We start from the raw sequence: 20,491 nt of genomic DNA on the forward strand, positions 1-20,491 counted from the left end.
TTAATACAGCATTAACCTTTAGCAGGTCACAGGTCTTGATTTTTTTTTTGCTGCTGATGAAGTGCCAGGAAGGAATAGGTCACAAAGCTGGGAATCACAGGTACATCTACAAATAATGTCTGACTGTACATTCAATGCAGTCACCCTGCGGCAAGAGGTGGAAATTGTGAGCAAACTGAGCAGAATTGGAGAAAACATTATTTAATTGTAATTTTACTGCAAAATTGCTGTTATTGGAATAAAGCCCTGGTATCCTGCCCTGTGAGGATTGATAGATGCTGGATAAAAGAGTTTTCTGGTTGCTTGAGATTCACTCTCACTAATTTTTTTTACGAATAAACACCTTAAAAGACAAAACTACTATACTGTACTTACACTGAACAAACTTCACTTGCATGAATATATAAACCTTAAAGAATTTTACTTTATTTTCAGTACATTCTTTGAAAACATTTAAACATCTCCATGGAGCTGCCCAAAAAATGAAAAATTACATTATGTATAACTAACCATCCCTCCCACAAGTTTACAGATAAAGCCTTAACAATATACTAAGCAGGAGGCAAGCCTCTTACTAAGTCTTATGTGACCAATGGTGATCGGCATCAACCAGCTCTTCATCCTGCGCGACACCATTTTATTCAAGCAGCTGCTATGAGCAAAGTACAACAAAGGCACTCCGCTGGCTACCATTTTCACCAAAGATCTTCGTGTCACTTCAGAGAACCTTTACTTCTACAATTTAAAATTTTTATTTAAATTTTTTATACATTCCTTTTTATCTGTTTCTTTATTTTCCCTCGACTTCTTTTCTGGTTGCTTGAGGTTGAAGTTGCTTGAATTCTCGATAACTTTAACTATAATCAGTTTCATGTCTTTTCATCAGAGTTGAGAATAATTATACATTTTTTAGTATGCATCCTATGTCATATTTTCAACATTGAACGGCAAACCTGAATATTGAAAGAAATGAATTGTTCATTGTCATGTATTGAGATACAGTTCAAAGCTTCATTTGTGTGCTCTCCAGAAACCAACTAACACGGCAGGTAGAGCAATGATAATAAATCAACAAACAAAGGTGTAAGTTGTACAAAGTGTAGAGGGAAGAAAAGAAATGTGTAACAGATTAGCAAGAAAACTACAGTTAAAAACCGTGCAAAAGGGGATCGTCTCCATTGGAGATTCTGAGAGCAGCATGGCCTTGAATCTGGAGGCTCGTGTTAAGCCCTTTTCCTGCCTGATGGAAAGCGGGAGAATAGGTGGCATGATCCCTTTAATATGTGGGCAATTCACTGAGTCACGGGAGGAGTCAGCAGGAGCTAACGAAGGGGTCAGTGGGAGGGAGCTTGCTTTGCATGATGGCCTGAGCTGTGTTTATAACTCTGCAGTTTTTTTTGCAGGTCTTGGGCAGAGCAATTTCTGTACTAAGCTGCGATGTGTCTGGATAGGAAATTTTCTTTGATCTAACTGTAAAAGTTGGGAAAAGACACCAGGAACTTGACAAATTTCTTTAGGCTTCTAAGAAAATAGAGTCCTTGATGCACTTTCTTGGATGTAACGTCATCGTGGCGAGACCAGGAGAGGGTGTTGGTGATGTATCTCAGCACCATTGACAAATATACAGCTCCTTCATTTTGCAATATTGAGGGAAAGATTATTAACCAGGTGCCATGCCATTAAAGGCTCTACCTCCTTCCTATACTATCTCTTCATTGTTTGTGATCAGGCCTGTGATGATGGGGTCAGCTGGAAACTCGGTGATGGAGTCAGAGCAGCGTTGGGCCACAGAGTCCAGGGTGAATAGGGAATAGAGTAAGGGGACAAGTTAGGAGCCTTGCTGAGTGCTGATGTTAAGGATTACTGTAGAGGAGCTTGAGATTGCGTGTGGCGTGACTGGCCAATTAACGGTGAGGCACACCAATTTTAAGCTTCTGAACTTTTTACCTATTTATTTTCTGCAATTTTTTTGCCAGTTGCTTGAGGCTGTTGATTGCTTGAATCCCAGACAAAAAGATTGTTAATAATTCAAAATTCAGCAAATTCACAAATTGAATTTAAATAGGTATAGACTAAATATCTCAATAAATGACACCACAGCAATTTGCATCTATATAGAGCTTTCAACATTGTAAAATACCCTAAAAATGTTTTGCAGGCAGCGAATGAGAACTGTGTGAGCCAGAGTAGGAGAACCTGTGGGATTCTCCACTTAAAGATCAAAGAGCCAGTTAAGTTGCCACAAGAATGCATCTTTCACAACATTTGGATGAGCCCAACAATGCTCACGTTGTGCTCCCAATGTTGCTGTCAGATTCATTCTGAGATCAGACAGCCAATACATTTTGCTGTTGTGCCAATTATTCAGTCCACAACGACATATTCCTTTTGGATAGGTCCCTGTTTCATAAAAAGGCAAAATCTATAACATTATTCCTCTGGTTTTCATAATTATGGTGAAAGTAATAGAAACATTTCACTTGTCTATTACTGTACTGCATTGAAATTGAAGACTGCACCATAATGTATCCTAAGATGATCCTTGGATACTGCTGGGAAGTTCCACTCATTCAATTACAGGGCACAGGTGCTTCAAACAAGAGTGTTTATTTTACTCTCAGCAAGATACACACTACAAGGTGATGCTTTCAATATCAATGTCATTACTTCTTCTGACTATTTGAATTATTTATGCATATTTGCAGAAATACACCATGAATATGTGTGGTGTCAATGTAACAAAGAATATCTCTCATGTGAGGTGTATATCACTTACAAGTATGAGCAGATTATGATGCTATCTTTGGTCATACCAAGTCCAGAAGAACAAGTCAACCTGTAAGTGTCATCTCCACTTACATTACATGTCCTGTTAATGATTATTAGTTGCCTTTGTAACCTTGCACATGTTCCCTCACACTTCCTTAAAATGCTCTTATTTCAAACTTCAAAGTCTTTCTTAGTGGCCCAATCTTTTTTTGAATCATGTATATTAAAGTAGCATTTTACATCCCAGTGTCTAGTTGAAGAAAATGAAAGAATCACCTTTCTCAGGATTTCCATCAATGAGTAATATATTTATGTACTGCTCCCATTGTCAAAAATCAGCTTTTAATTCCTTTTTAAACAAGATATAGTGGCTAGGTTTTTCAGTGGTTCTCAACCTTTTTCTTTCCTCACATACCACTTTTTAAGTATTCCTTATGTCATAGGTGCTTAATGATTAGTAAGGGACTACTTAAGGTGGTATGTGGGTGGAAAGAAAAAGTTTGAAAACCACTGTTTTAATTGTACCTAATTGACTCGTTATGTGCACTGTTTCATAACTCCAAAGAAAATAGGCCAATGACAATTTTTCTCAAGCAAAATATTTCAGTAGCAATTGGGATTACAGCAATGGTTCTCAACCTCCCCTTCCCACTCACATACCACCTTAAGCAATCCCTTACTAATCACAGGGCACCAATGCCAGAGGGATTATTTAAAGTGGTATGTGAGTGGAAAGAAAAAGGTTGAGAACCACTGGTCTATACACATCAGGGATAGAAGTGAATGGAAATTGGATTGCTGGAAGTATTCTTTCCTTTTTTTTCCACAGATCCATCGGGATTAAGAATTATTTGCTTCTCTCAGTTTTGTGGTGACTTTCTACAGTTGGGTCAGATGGTGGCCATTGGGAGTGTGTGGGCAGTTTGAGAGATATGGCAATCCTGCCATTTATACTACATTTGTGTCTACTTTCAATTTTTGGACTCCCAAGTTCTTGGTGTTATTTAGACTGCCCCCTTTCTATTTTGACAGGTGGTATACCAGGGAATCCCCAGATGTCACTGGAGATATTTTCCATGGAGACTGAAAGCAAACATTAATTACATTTCCAAAAGAAAACTATATGTTGGACAAGGTGAGGCGCAGACATAGTGAAACCACTGATCCTCTATTGATGATTTCTGATGTATGTTAACACAGGGTTTTTCTGTGGTTGCTCAGGCATGGCTGCATGATGTCATTATTTGTATGTATTTACAGAGCAAGGAGCAGCTGGTTTCATTGTGGAACCTGACTCAACAAATGTACTGAAGCGCATGCATCAACAAGTTGAGCGGTGAGTGCAGGCTACTTTGTCATTGTTAGGAAATCATGATTCAAGAGGGTGGAAGAATCTCAGACAATTTACAGCATTGAGATAGATTTAACAATCAAAGTATCACACATATTAATCATGTCTTATTCAGAAAAAAAATAACATTTAAGGACTCACATTTTTAACCTGTAACTATGCTGACATGGCAAGAGCGAAGAAATGGATTAGAAGGTAACCCAGGACCTTGTTGAATCTGGTACTTCTCAGAGAAGAGAAATTCACATTACTTGAACCTGAGATGGTCAAATAGTCGACCCAAAATGGCATCAAAGCACTTTTTGTGATGTCAGTGGTTTCAATTTTCAAGTTCGTTTCCTTTCAGATAAAATTATATTCAGAAAAAAAGTTTGTATTTTTAAGATCTAGTAGTTCTGTTACACTGCACTGTTTTTACCCCACTCTGAGTGAACAAGAATTCATTTGTGACTTTCCAGATACATTTAACCATTCCACAATTTTGACCAAGCACTTCAGCTCATAATTTACAATTGTGCTAATAATATGATATCCAAGTCAGAGATGCACAAAATGGTGTAATAATTCAATGTGCATGGAATGACATCGTTCCCCATGTAACATACCTGGAGATTAGATCATGGTCGTGTGAGGTGCATCTATTATTCGGAACAGTTTTTGATAGTGAGTGCAACAATTTCACATTTTCCCTTTTTATCCCCATCAAAGTGCTTTGGTTTCAATTTGTCTAACTGTAATTTTGTTTAAATTGCTATCTTCTTAAAATAATTGTTACCTTAAACATTTAGTCTGCTCCTTATCCCTGACAATCTCTCAGTTCTCTGTACATCTTCCCCCCACCCCCACCATTTCCAGTTCTGGTGAACATACTGGCTCTGTTTCCCTCCCTCCCTCTCCCTGGTGCTGCCTGACGTGCTGAGATATTCCAGATTTCCAACATCTGTACTTTATAGCTCTAGCTTTTTTAAAATCATAATTTCTCATACTGCAGTAGAATGTAACGGCGCCTCCAAGTAACAGGGAAATTGATACAAGTAAGCCCTCTTCAAATCTAATAAGTTGTTGATACCTTTTGGTTCAAAACCCAAAAACATCCATCCTGCTCCTTTGTAGCAACCAACGACCACCAAAATGCAACAGGACACCTCCTCTCACCATCACCTCTCCCCAACTAGGCGTCAATTTGTCAACCCCGCCCATGTTCAGATGGACATCACTACTCTCTCTACTTTGAGCCACCTGCTATGTCTTCAAACATTTCCAACATGCACCACCATCCCTACTCTCCCAGATGTGACTGGACTTCCAACTCCCATTTGCCAGTGCTCTTCTCCAATTTCTTCAATTGATTTTCTTCAATCAATCACTTTACATCGGCAGGCAGCCTGCGGGAAAGTACGTATCAGGCATTCAGTAGCACATGATGCTTTGAGATCCACCTGATTTCACTGGTTCTCCACAAAACCCTGGAACACCTGGACAGAAAAGATGCTTACATCAGGAGACTCTTTACTTACCACAGTTCAGCATTTAACACCATCATCCTCTCAAAACTGATCAGCAAACTCCAAGATCTGAGACTCAACACCCCACTGTGTAATTGGATCATGGATTTCCTTACCTCCAGACCACAATAAGTAAGGATTGGTAAGAACATCTCCTCCTCAATCTCCATCAGTACCAGAGCACCACAGGATTCCATGCTTAGCCCCCTGCTCTACTCGCTTAACATCTATGACCGTGTAATTCGGTACGACAACAACATCATCTACAAATTCGCTGATGATATCATGGTAGTGGGTTGTATAAAGGAAGGGGATGAGTCAGCATATAGAAGGGAGATTGAAAACATGGCTGAATGGTGCACCAGCAACAACTTCACACTCAATGTCACCAACACCAAGGAGCTGATTGTTGACTTAAGGAAGGGAAAACCAGATAGGTACAATCCAGTGATAATTGAAGGATCAGACATGCAGGAGGTGAGCAAATGAAGTTCTTGGGAGTCACTATCTCGGAGGATCTTTCCTGGACCCAACACACTAATGGCATCGTGAAGAAAGCATACTACTGCCTCTAATTCCTCGGGAGTTTGCTAAAGTTTTGTATGACATCGGAAACCTTGGCATATTTCTACAGATATGTGGAGGAAATTGTGATAATCGGCTGCAGCACAAAAACTTCACAACATAAAGGCCTGCAAAATGTAGTGGAGACAGCAAAATCCTCCCCACCATCGAGAACATCTACAGGGAATGCTGCCGTCGGAGAGCAGCATCAATCATCAAGGATCCACACCACCCAACACACACTACACTGTTCTCTCTGCTACCATCAGGGAAGAGGTATAGGTGCCACAAGACCCACACCACCAGGTTCAGGAACAGCTGCTACCCCTCCACCATCAGACCCCTCAACAACAAACTCAATCAGGGACTTATTTAAGGACAGTTACTTTTGCACTTTATTGTTTTATTTCTTCTCTGTATACAGTTAGTTTGTTTACATTTCGTTATTGGTTTACAATTGTGTATAGTTTTTTTTGCATACCAATGAATGGTAATTCTGCTGGGCCTTCAGGAAAAAGAATCTCAGGGTTATATGTAATGTCATGTATGTACCTTGACAATAAATCTGAAATCTGCAGTGGGCCCATTGTAAAAGTGGACCTCATGGTGCTGCAGGACACCCTTCAGGGACCAAGCTTTTAATCAAATATCTGAAATAATGTTTGCACAACTGAACATTTCCTGCTCTCATTTCAAATTTCTGCCATCTTGTTTTCCTGTTCATTTACATGTTGCCCATTGCCAAGGAACAGATTCTTAAAATGCATGCCATCACTTAACTGCTTTCTCTCTTTTACCTACCTGTGAATAGAATCTAGGGGGTGGGGACTATCATCCAGCTGACTGATTCTGCCACATCTTTCAATGGTATTTCAGAGGAGTAAAGGTTGTGGCACGAGACAGGAACTGGCCAAAGTAGACTGGAAGGGAGCACTAGTAGGGAAGACGGCAGAGCAAAAAAATGGGAGGTTTCTCCAAGAAATGAGGAAGGTGCAGGATAAATGCATACCAAGAAAGAGGAAATATTTAAATGGAAAAATGTCACAACTGTGGATGACAAGTGAAGTTAAAGCCAACGTAAAAACAAAAGAGGGCATACAAGAAACAAAAATTAGTGGGAAGATGGAAAATTGGGAAGTTTTTAAAAAAATACTTGCAGAAGGTAACAAAAAAAACTCACAAGGAGAGAAAAGATGAAGTAAGAAAATAGGCTACCAAATAATATCAGAGGATACCAAAAGCTTCTTCAAGTATAGAAAGAGTAAAAGAGAAGTGAGAGTAGATACAAGATCACTGGAAAATTATGCTGAAGAAATAATAATAGGAGACAAGGAGATGACAGAGGAACTAAAAGAGTATTTTGCATTAGTTTTCACTGGAATGACAATAGAAGTGTGACAGATATTCAAGATTATCAGGGAAGGGAAGTGAGTGCAGTTATTATTTCAAGGGAGAAGGTGCTTAGAAAGCTGAATGGTGTAAGGCTGGATAATTCTTCCAGACCAAATGGATTGCACCCTTAGATTCTGAAAGAAGTAGTGGTAGAGATTGTCGAGGCATTGGTAATGATACTTCAGGAATCAATAGATTCTGATATGGTCCCAGAGGTCTGGAGAAATCGCAAATATCATCTCGCTATTCAGGAAGGAAGCCAGCAGAAAAGAAATTATAGACCAGTTAGTGGCTAACTGTTAGCCTGACATCAGTGATTGGGAAGATGTTGGAGTCAATTGTCAAGGATGAGGTCACAGTGTACTTGGAGGCAAATGACAGGATAGACCAAAGTCAGCATGGTTTCCTTCAGTGGAAATCTTGCTTGACAAACCTATTGGAATTTTTTGAAGAAGTGACAAGCAGGCTAGTTGTGCATTTGGATTTTCAGAAGGCCTTTGGTAAGGTGCCGGATACAAGGATCATTAACAAAATTAGAGCCCATGTGGTAACAGGAAACATACCAGCATGAGTAGAGCTTTGGCTGATTGGTAGTCAGAATGCAGAGAACATATCCTGATTGGCTGCCAATTGCTAGTGGTGTTCCATAGGGGTCCGTTTTGGGGCTGCTTCTTTTAATGTTGTGTATTAGTGATTTAGATTATGGAAGAATGGCTTTGTGGCCAAGTTTGCAGAAGATATGAAGGGAGCAGGTAGTATTGAGGAAACAGGAAGGATGCAGAAAAGCTTATATTAGGAAAATGGGCAGAGAAGTTGAAAATGAAATACAATGTTGGAAAGTGAAATGTAATGCATTTGGTAGAAAAAATAAGTGGCAGACTATTTTCTAAATGGGGCTAAATTTGAAAATATCCAGATACACGGAGTCCTCGTGCAGAATAGCCTGAAGGTAAACTTGTATGTTGAGTGGGTGGTGAAAAGGCAAATGCAATGTTGGCATTCATTTCAAGAGGAATAGAATACAAAATCAGAGATATGACGTTGAAGCTTTATACAACACTGGTAAGAACTCACTTGGAGTATTGTGAGCAGTTTGGGCTCCTCACTGAAGAAGGGATGTGTTGACGTTGGAGAGGGTTTAGAGGAGATTCACAAGAATTATTCCAGGAATGAAAGGGTTATCATATGAGGAGCTTTTGACAGCTCTTGGCCTGTACTCATTGGAATTTAGGAGAATGAGGGGGGAATCTCATTGAAACATTTCGAATGTTAAAAGGCATGAACAGAATCTATGTAGAAATGTTGTTTCTAAGGGTAGGAGAGTCTAGGACAGGGGTGTCAAACTCAAATTCACGGAGGGCCAAAATTAAAAACTTGGACTAAGTCGAGGGCCGAACTAAATATTTATTGAAAATTTTCAACAACATCTGCATGTTTTCTCTTCTTTCAACATATGTAATGTTAAACTTTAGGATATAACTTTAGGAGGATAATGTTACAGGTCAGGAGTAGGTAGCTCAAGTTCACCCTTTGCTTGACCTGAGGGAAACATATTTGGTCCCTGTGGAGATGTAGTCAGCATTCACAGGCTGTGTCCATTTTGGCCTGCATCAGGACTCAGCATTTCCTGCTCACTCCTCAGGCTCTAGGCCTCTATTCACCCTCGACCCACCATCCCTCTACCTGACCAGTCCTTTACCCAACCTCTACTCACCCCTCACTCTGCCTCTACCCACCCCATCCTATACACGCCCCTCTACTGCCTCTCCCCTCAACCTGTTCCTCCTTCTACCCGTCTCTCACCCTCTAATTACCCCTCCCCTTTTACCTCTTCCCTATCCACCCCTCCTTCTACTCATCCCTCCCTCTAACTGCCCCTTGCACCACCATAACTTCCCCTGCCCATTACTCCTCATCTACACCCTCTGCCCACCCCTGCTTACTCACCCACTCAGGCCCAGCGCGCTGCCGATCAGCCTTTGCGGACAGCCACCATCTCTTCATGTGCAGGGCCGAACCAGCCGACCCCGGGTTCCGTGCAGGTGCAACGGTGAAGGCCGTGGCGACCGGGAGAAGTGCGCTCGCACTGTGGAAGGGCCGTCCGGTGCCAGTCGCGCGGGGCTCGCGCTGCCCGGGGGCCGTGCGCAGCCTGCCATGTCCGTCGCGCCGACAGGAAATCACAGGCGCTCGCCCATCCGCTGCACCGCTCGACAGGTGGGAGAAGTGACTGGTTGTGCGGGGAGCCTTCCAACCGGCTTGCCGGCTGATGACATCGACAGACTTCTCGTGTTACAATTTCTCGTGTTACAATGGGGAAGGATGTGCAATGAAGGGGGAGGATGGTGGGGGTGACATTACCAAAAAACAGCATACATTTTTGAAATGATCTTGCGGGCCAGAGTTTGACATGTGTGGTCTAGGACAAGAGGGCACAAATTCAGGATTGAAGGGCATCCACTTAGAAATGAGATGTAGAGGAATGTCTTTAGCCAGAGGGTGGTAAATCTACGGAATTGTTGCCACAGGTAGTTATGGAGGCCAAGTCATTGAGTGTATTTAAGTCAGATTGAGAGGTCCTTGATCAACTCATGATTAGATGATGAGGCAGACGTGATGGGATGAATAGCTTATTTCAACTTCTATGTCTTATGGCTGGGTTGGTCAGCTTCATATTCTGCAGAATTCCCATACACGTATGAACTTTAGTCCACAACTTGTTACATTTTCTCCATTCTCATTTTATTGTTTAGCCTATCCTGGTGAGAACTGTCAGGGCCACAGAGCTATTCCCACCACAATGTACTGTAAAATCCCATTATCCTGATTTCAAGTGGCCAGCAGCCTCAAGCAACTGGCAAAAAATTATAGTGGAAAATAAATAGGGCAAAAATATGGAAGTTTAAAATTAGCACCCCTCGCGGTTAGTTCACCAATCACGCAAAACACAATCTCAACCAACAGGCAAATACACTTGTCCAGCATCTACCAATCCACATAGGTGCTTGATACTGGAGGTTTTACTGTATTCAGAATATTCCCTCTTGACAGCACAATTCCAAAAAGTGAATAAAATGTGTCACATCTTCAGGTGAATTACTAAAAGCTGAAAGAGTGAAAAATCAAGAAGGTGGATGAAAAAAAGAATCACTAGTATTGTTATAACCTTCCTTTCTTAGATAAAAGACCAAGAGATCACATGCTGCTTCCAGTCCCACTGTGGTTCGGCACACAAGCTTGGTCTGGTTTCACTGGACGGGGCTCCATTTCAGACCATGCCTGCAACACCATTACTATTTATTTTATAAGTACTTTGAAGGTTGTAAAACACCCCAAGGTGATTATCAAATAATACTGCAAAGGATAAAGAGATGGAGGTAGACTGAGTGATGAATGGAGAATTTATTGCCATGTGCACCACTATTATTGCACAGATGCACGATAGTCAGGTCCATGAAACACAGTAACACACCCTTTCAGATTACAATTGGCAAATGACCAGCAGAGCTTCTCTGCCCACAAGTCATCAGAGGAAATACTGCCATCTGGATTGAGGCATCAAATAAATTACAGTTAATCTCTACATACGCCACCAAAGGCACTTATTTCATGACGCTCATTTATAACAAATACATTTTAAAGAATTTGAAATCATTGAAACAGAACTGTGAAAACCCCTTAAATGAGCCGAGAAAAGCTAGATTCAATGATATACACAAGAGCCTCATTCTGTTCAGTACAGGAATCCATAGATTTTCAAATATGCAGGCTCCAGAATTGCAATCCAAACCTCTAAACATCAAGATGATGAAACTCTAGATACCTAAAATTTTCACTTTAAGCTATCAATTCCTTATTTCACTTTTTTTTCTACATGTAGATATCCTTCCCCAACTCGAGCAAACTGAATATGTGGGTAAAGGGCACCAGCACCAGCTTCCCATTTACCCCCTCTGCTATGGGCATTCATCAGGAAAGTAATGGGGCAATCAGGTTCTTTGTGTGATCAATGCCCACTTTACAACCAAGTTTCTTTTTTTTTGAATAATTTATTTTAATTTTCATAAATTCCAACAAACAATATAATCTTTTTTAACATTCATGTAACATACAGAGTACGCATTTATCTCTACCCCCTCCCCCCACCAAACCGTTGTACAACTGAAAATACCATCAATTAAATTACATCGTACTGTGACAGAGTATATAGATATGATTTTGGGAGATAAATTGGGAAATGTTTGTTAGAGTAGGTTACATACAAACACTTTAAAACAGATCTTATTTGAAATACTGGAGCTCTGCTAATACTAGACAAATCAGCTTCTCAGAGCATTTGCAAGAGCTTTGGAGAGTGCTCAAGAGACTTCACTAATGGATTGTTGTCTGCAAAAGGCAACAGATGAAAGATCTCGTTGGAGCCGCAGATTGTCTGGAAGAGGGCTTGCTGTTCTAAGGGGTCATGTGGTTTTGCAAGCAGAGAGAGTCAAGCAGGCTTTCTCTGGGACTGGAACAGGTCAAGCTGGCAAGCTTATGGAAAGCCCATTTGAAAGACGGCCTGGTGAAAGCCCTTGTGGTTCATGGAAGAGGAGATGACTGGTTGTCTAATGTTTCACTTGGAATAAGAGAAACAAAAAGGAACTCTGTGGTGACCTGAAAGAAAGATTATCATCTGGAGAACCCTGAAGGGGCAAGTTTCATCAGCAAGACACTGAAGTGGCTGATTAAAAAAAGAACAAATCTCTCTGAAAACCAACAAGAACCTTCCTGAGTGGTAACTATTTACCTTTCAAGCACCAAAGCCTGGTGAACTTGATAAATGTTAAGTTCTGGGCACAGCATAAGAATTGCCTGCAACTAGTAAAGTTGGAGGAATGAGAAGTGAGATTGGACTGTGAACCAAAGAACTTTTCTGAACTTACATACACATTACATACACATGCACTTAGAATTAGAAAGGGGTTAAGTTAGGTTAAGTTAGGTTAAGTAAGTTAATAGCGATAAGTTAAAGCTTGATTCTATTTTCATGTTTAAAGATAATTAAAAGCAACTTTTATTTAAGTAACCATTTGTCTTGTAGAATATCTATTGCTGCTGGGTTTTGAGGTCTCACATGCACGCACGCACACATTTCCCCCCCCCCCCCCATAAATCCCAGTAGGCCAAACCGATCTCCCTGTTTGCCCAAGATTGGGCAGTTCTGGTGAACATGCCATTGCTCTCATCCTCCCATAGTTGGCATCACATGGAACTCTGCACATATGAGATGATCATTACCAGCCTTCCATTGTTTGTTCACCCATCAGCAAGCTCCCATCAGCAAGCTCCCATCAGCAAGCTCCCATCAGCAAGCTCCCATCTGCAAGCTCCCATCTGCAAGCTCCCATCTGCAAGCTCCCATCTGCAAGCTCCCATCAGCAAGCTCCCATCAGCAAGCTCCCATCAGCAAGCTCCCATCAGCAAGCTCCCATCAGCAAGCTCCCATCAGCAAGCTCCCATCAGCAAGCTCCCATCCACCATTCCAATCAGAAATTGGCAGTAATAAACTCGAGGACTGAACTGAACAGGGACCCATACATCTCACACAATGTATAGGAACCTATTCAATGCTACATCACAAGTACTGACCAAACAGGAGCAAATGGTTTAGCACACAAAATTTTTCATTTCTTTATTCTACATTAACTTGCTAAAATGATTGAACAATGAGAGAGCTAACCATCAGCATCTTGCTGGGGCCACCTTGGAAGAGGGCTTCCCAGAAGTTTGTTTTAATTTGTATTGGGAACTGTAGAAAAGCATTGTTTGAACATTTCCTTCCAGCATTTTGCTGCAAGTCCCGATTGGTCTACCACTGCCTTCCAGAGACATCCAACAAATACTTCTGGTTATTAAAATAACTCTGACTGCCAAGACAAATTCATTTTATCAAGCAAGTTTCATCATGCAAATAAAATGGACAGCTGCACAGGTATTTATCACTCTCAACCACCCAACAATTAGAGAAGTCCCTGCATGACACCAGAAGACCACAATCAGAGTGGAAGAGACTCGAGGAACCAAGTGACCTCTCCCCCATTCGAATCACCATTCCTGGGTAATTTACCATTCAGATAAATTTGAATTTACTATTCAGATTAATTCAACTTGCTCAACTAACACTGGACAACAAAGATTCTTGCTTCCTGAACACTTTTGGTGTATTTTATGGATTTTGGACTCTTGATCATGAAAATCACCTTAAAATGTTCCAATCACATACCATTTTTTAGATATAACCTATTTTAGTGATTTCCTGCCATATTTTAAGTCTACTTCAAGCTTACACAACCATGAAATGCAACATTTCATTGAAAATAAATTTTCTGAGTTTGCACTTGGACTTCTTCCCTGCTGGTCTTATTGCAGTCAAGACAATGCAATCATGGAAAAGTGGTATTAAGGCAACTGGAATTTATCAATGTTAGCAGACTATTGTTGGACACTGACATGAGAGGCATCAGATGCTGAGTACAAATGAAAATCAGCAGCCAAACATTTTCTAAACTAAAGCAATGTGTCATCATCATTAAGTGATTAAATATGCTAAATTCAATAAAAGTAAATTAATATTTCTCCAACTTCCTACATGATAAATCAAATCTGAAATTATCTGTGTTCAGCTTGAAATTGTCTATCATAATCCTCAATTTTTCTTTCAGGAAGCAAACCTTTTGAAAAAAATTGGTCAGTGTTATTAGACAATTTTTTTTAAAGTGTTGACAATGATAGAAAATAAACGACAGAGTTTCAATCCATTTTATTTAAACTCCAAAATTGGTGCCTCACACAGATTGGTATTCTTTATTAAAAATAAAAATTGTAAACTTGAAATAAAAGCAGAAAATGTCAGAAATCAAGTTGCACTCATTCAGCATCTGTAAGGGACAGGTTAATGGTTTTGGTGCATTTGCTCTGGGGATTAACATAATATTAGCTGATAAATCCAAGCTCCTTCTGCCTTTAAGGATGGATGGGGGCTTGAATTAAACTGAGCCTGGTATTCATTTTCAGTCCGAAGGACTGTATCCCCCTGCTGTACTGCTGCAGCTACTCAACTTTCACTCCCAAGAACATGATTAAACTTCCACTTTATCAGTTCAAACACTCATATTTAGAAATTCATGGAACTTGGCAAAGATAAATTTGGAGAAGTGTCTGCCAGATGATTAAACTGAAATGTGATTTAAGTATGCTTCCACTGTCCTTTGATATACTGCTGAAGGATTGTCCTCGTTAAGGGTTAAATCTAATAGTTGAAAAGCAGGAATAAAAGTGAGTGAAAAGAAGGTAGATCCCAAGCAGACAATTGTTTATCCTGACTGATATGCAAATACTTTGAATATTCCTGGGACAGTTACAAAGCTGATGGCTGTTTTCCAATACTGTGTGATGCTTGAAAATGAATACCTAAGGATTCAAGAAACAGTGAGATAGATGGTGGTGGAACTCAGTGGGTCAGGCAGCATCCATGAGAGTTTCAATAAAGGGTCTCGACCTAAAAGATTGACTACCCATGGATGCTGCCTGACCCATTGAGTTCCAACAGCATCTCATGGTTTGCTCAAGATTCCAACTACTGCAATTTTGGTATTTCTTCAAGGACAACACGCCTTAAAGACTCGGCAGCCCAGTCTTCGCTTGATATTGACCTGTAAGCACTGCAAGGGGTCACTTGCTATTATTTGGACTTCCCTATGAAACTAGATTTAAAAGGATCCTGTACCACCCCCCCCCCCACCCTCCCCAGGTGGTACGCATAAGAAATCAGCTAGCCCTCACTATTTTACAGTTACTAAACATCAAGATCCATCAATCCAAAGGTGTTCTGGGTCTGGCGTGAATCATCATCTTTCTCAACCTGTTCAGATGAGGCACATACTGGATGTTTCTGGGGCAAGGGCAGGATAATTCAGAAAACTCATGAGATTTTCCTTCCAATTTGCAATCCGACTATTGTTAGAAGGTGCAGATTTACAGCGTCAGTAGCGAGCAACAATGGAATGGCTTCTGCAGCTGAATCATTCAGACACATTCATTGTTTTGTGGAATTGCTCTGCGTAGATGGCGGTGGAGGACTAATACTGCATAATTAGTGGAAATGCAGGACATGGTTAATTTAGTGGTGAGGCAACTTACAATGCTTTAAAACCAGACTTCACTAGCATATTGAAAAACACCCTTAATTCAATTTAATGTCATTTTGTTTGGGTTCGGCTAATTTTATGCAAACTTTGCTGTGGGGAGGAGATACAAATATAATCCAAACCTGGGCTAAGAATACTAAAAAAAAACATTGAATGGTCTCCAGCCAAAAGGAAACAGGAGCCTACGGAGGTTGTGTACTGACTGTCAGCCTAACAGGAATAAAAGTCTCCTTGTTGGAAGCATTTGAGTTACTTCACATGTCAAAGTGCTGCTGACAGAGTCAGAATCACCTTTGGCACCAGCTTGGCAGTTGAATTACAGCATAGCATGAGAGCTCTTTTGCTTTTACACACTGAAAAATTAATTCATGTCACAGTTCGGAGGGAAAAAAAAATCCACCTTTGACAGCAGCAACAACTTACAATTGCAATTGTACATTTGATGAGCTTGTCTACCCATAGAAAAGCAGTTGTATTTAGAGAATTATGCATTCATTGCAGATCAATGAATATAAAATTATAGGAATAGGTAGGGTGAGGATTCATTAGGTGGTTTTAAAAGATGACATGAAGCAAGTATATTGGATTTTAAAAATCTTGCTTCTGAAGTATTGGTGTATGCTCAACAAAATGAAATATTGAAAGTTGCCAATATTATGGTTTACTATATGAAAGATCATTAAATAAGCCTAAAGCATAGGTTGGATAAAGATAGTAATCGAATAGTAGGAATATGTGATCCATGTGGACACCTATACTTCTCGCACAAAAGAGCAACAAAGCACTGAATTTGTGCAGTTGTATATTGTATCCAAATGTTGCCTTCAGGAAGCTTTTACCAAAGTGTTGCCTCAGAGGTTTCTCTATATATTTGAAGGCTTAGGCATTAGTGGCAAGATAAAATGATGAATGGCGTATTGGCCGATTCTAGTTGCAAGTGGATTTGGACGAGTCTGGAGGGCTGAACTGATAAACGTTTGGAACTCAGCTGTGAGCAACCTGCATCTACAACTTCTAGGAGTAGACCAATCCTGTAAGTTAGCTGTCAAGTGAGGGACATAAAGCAAACTGGAAAGGATGATAAAGTAAGCTGCAGAGACATAAACTGGTTAATTGAAATAAGGTGCTGGAAATATTCTGTATGTTAAGCGTCGAAGTTAATGAATGGAGGCGAGGATATCTATTGACAGATAATTGTATTCGAGTTGAGTGAAGCTAATCAAAAACAACCAAGTCTATCTTCAGTTAGTAGATAATATACAGGTACAATAAAATCCCAGTATCTGGCACCTATGGTGATTGGTAGATGCCAGATAAGTGAATTTGCAGGTTTCTTGAGATTTAGTGTTGTCTGGATTGGAGAACTAACCACTAGGGGTGCCAATTCTAAACTTAAGTATTATTTACCTATTTATCTTCCATGGTTTTTTTTGTTGGTTGGTTGAAGCTGCTGGTTGCTTGAATTCTGGATAATGGGGATTTTACTGTAATAGCAAGACCTGTTCATCTACTTGGAGTGTTGCCAAAGCACGATCCTAGTTTAATATTTCAGCATGAAAGGGTTCCTCTACTGGACTGCACATCGATGCACCAACAGAGGAAAGCGATGGATACATTTGCACATCTTTACTACACACCTGGAAAATTACCTGGAAGCAGCTAAATGCTTGCAGTCTCTTTAGACAATCATTCACACCCAGCATGAATCAGCTCATTGTTTCTTCTTTGCACAAAATTGGTGAGAATCCAGTTACAATATCCTCACACACTGGATGACTGAGATTTGGAAAGGATGCAGGCAGAGTTTATGGGGTTAATTTACAGTTTAAGCTATCTTAGTTGCATGTTCAAGAAACTGAGCTGCTATACTTACAGAGACGTAGCTGAGGGTGATCTGTTTGAGGCATAATGAAATGATGAAGGTACGAGACTATGTTTGTAGCAACATTTGTTGTAACTAGATGAATTAGGATAGCCATTCTCAATCTTTCTTTGGCTACAGCCCCCTTAGGACTCTGCTCAAAGTTTAAAGGCCCCTTCCTTATGAAGCAGGCATGTTTAGTTGGTTTCTTCCATACTTCTCTCCTAGTGACTACATAGGGAACAAAAAGTATTCTACGATTTAAATCCGTGGCCCTTCCTTAAATGTGCTGTGGTCTCAGGGGTTCGTATGGCCCCCATTGAGAATGGCTGAGTTAGAAGTACAAGGGGCCATGATTTTAAACAATGCAAACTGTGGATACCAGGAAGTAGTCCTGTAACAGGGGAATAATGTCTTATGAATGAAATTCCTAGCTTGCTCAGTGAACATTTATCCATTGTGTTCTAAGTGAGATCTATTTCTGGACATGGCAGTGCATGGCAGGACACTGTGTGCCAGTAATCAGGCCACTAGCGATGGCACTGGAGATAATGGATGGGTGAGGTGTCAGAGAGGAAAAGTTGGAAATGGGAGAGCATCAGAGGGGAATTTTCCATTTTTTCTCTCTGACTGGCTGGTTTGGAAATTCATTTTGTATATATATTGTGGTGCACAGACAGGTCAGCTGACCTGGTTGGTCTAACCATCCATTACTTCTGATATGCCAGACATTAAGTTACCTTAGCTAAGCATTATCGACCATGAGCAACCATCTGAAAAAAAGACACTTCATTTTCCTTAGTGTCAGGCTGTAGCACCCCAAACACAAATTTTAGTGTAGGCATGGCTTTATATGTATAAGCCGGGTACTTAACATGGAATTAGTAATCTTGTTTCACCGTGTTAATTGACAGGAGGCAATGAAACAAATTGGAATGTCTGTGAATAGGAGGAACTAGAAACAGTATGGAGCTGGAAAGGATGAATTACCATTAGTGCGTGCATGGGAGTGGGCTGGCCCATCTTTGTGTAAGGTTTCCCAGCCACAGATTTCTATCACGCACCAGGCCCATGAATCTGCATGAAGCAGCTGGGAGCATTTGCAATGTGTTCACAAAGGCCACTCGTCCACCAGATTTGCCAAAGAGAAAACGGCTAGGCTCCAGACCATGGGAGGAGATAGAAGGACCAACCTGGAAGATTAATGGGTGGCTTGGGGGGGGGTTCATAACAGCATTTGTTCAGGCAAAGTCACATCCCTTTTAAATATGTAGGACCTTAACCCTTTATTTAAGGACTAGACATTCAGATCTCCTCATTGTAGAACTATTTTATGCAGATGAAACACTTAGTGAAAACCTGTGCTTTGACTGCATTTCATTATCTTGATTATGCACAGGGAATCAGCGCAGTTTACATTTTTCACATCAGCAATATCTTCCACCTCATTTGAAATGCATTATTCAGACTCTCAATGCAAAATATTATGGCAACTGATTACTTTGAATTGTATGTCATATTTGAGATGAACTTTAATAAAGTTTGGGAGTGCAGATACAGTAAATAAGCAGAAATCTACCCTAATAAGTTGGAAGTCCAGTATTGCATCTACAGAACTAATAGAAAAATTCAAAATCAAATTTTTATTGGCCAGGTAAAATTGCACAGGACTCTCAACTGAAATTTCAACCTTCAAATGTGCTTTAAAGTTTGGGAAATAATTATTTTGGCATAATTATGAAAATTAATTGCTTTCATCATTTATAATGCTCTATATTTGATGTTTGATATGTACACATAACAATAAACATAACAAAAATGATGGCCATCGCTGTAAGCCAAGATTTACCTACCTGTCAAATTCCCCTTGGCATTATAGGATCCCCAATAGGTAGATTCTGTGTTCGGAGTGTGGCATTCGTATTCTCCTGTATCTCCCAGTTGGAGATTGGTAATGTGTAAAAGGGCCGAGTCTCGGTCAATTCTTTCAACGTAGACCTCCTTATTCCGCACTCTGCTTCCGTACACTGCATAGGAGTAGTCAGGGTCATTTGTGCTGACAATCTGGATTTGTCGTTGGGGTGCAGAAGGCAGGTAGATTGACCACTCAAAGTTCTGCAGCGTAGATCCTGAGTAGCCAGACACGTTGCACCAGATGGTTGTATGGTATCCTTCTGTTCTGATCAGGGGGCCTTTCTGTACCTGGACTCGCCTTTGAGCAACACATAAACCTGTAAAAGAGAATTTATGTAAAGATGTACATGATTAGAAAACAGGATACTTCTCTAACTTATTCCCTCCATGCCAAATAATAAATTAGAATTCTGTTTCTCTTCCACCCTCCCCAAAACTTGCTGTTAGCTCTGGTTCTTGCTGGGGTTGGGTTTCATGAACACCAACCACTGCTGAAGATCACATCCCTTGGGATATTTGAATATGTCAGTGTGGAATTCCACATGTTAACCACATGAGAAGGTCACAAGAAAACTATATATTGGCTAAGGAGATTCTTTCCAATCAGGGACCCAAACAGTCCATTTGGATGAAGCAGGAATTTGTTTGCAGGTCTTTACATCCAGAGTATGCCCTCAGGAACCCATCTACCCTAAAGAAACCAAAGTTTGGGTGACCACTTTGCTGAGCACCTGTATTCAGTCTCCAGAGGTGTCAGAGGACTTCCAGTTGTCTGTCATTGAAATTCACCATTCTAATCCACTGACCCATCTAAAGCCTCCTGCACTGTTTCAACAAGCCCCAAGTTCTCTTTCAGTCTTGGCATCTTGCAGCTCACAGGTTCAATCATTTCAAGTAATATTTGTGTCAGAACAGGGCAATTCTGCTACAGCTTATCCATCTGTATGTTAAA

General features: G+C 40.4%; 1 protein-coding gene across 3 annotated transcripts in view; it reads right to left on the reverse strand.

Annotated features, from left to right (window-relative positions):
- igsf3 (immunoglobulin superfamily, member 3) overlaps positions 1-20,491 on the reverse strand; it is a 132,883-nt gene that overhangs the window by 59,380 nt on the left and 53,012 nt on the right. For all 3 annotated transcript variants that reach the window (XM_069889221.1, XM_069889218.1, XM_069889219.1), the window contains exon 2: positions 19,479-19,856. In XM_069889221.1, the coding sequence (XP_069745322.1) occupies positions 19,479-19,856 (378 nt within the window). The remainder of the gene's footprint in view (positions 1-19,478; positions 19,857-20,491) is intronic.

Source organism: Narcine bancroftii, chromosome 7 (genome assembly GCF_036971445.1).
Source record: "Narcine bancroftii isolate sNarBan1 chromosome 7, sNarBan1.hap1, whole genome shotgun sequence".
In the NCBI taxonomy this organism is placed as follows: domain Eukaryota; kingdom Metazoa; phylum Chordata; class Chondrichthyes; order Torpediniformes; family Narcinidae; genus Narcine; species Narcine bancroftii.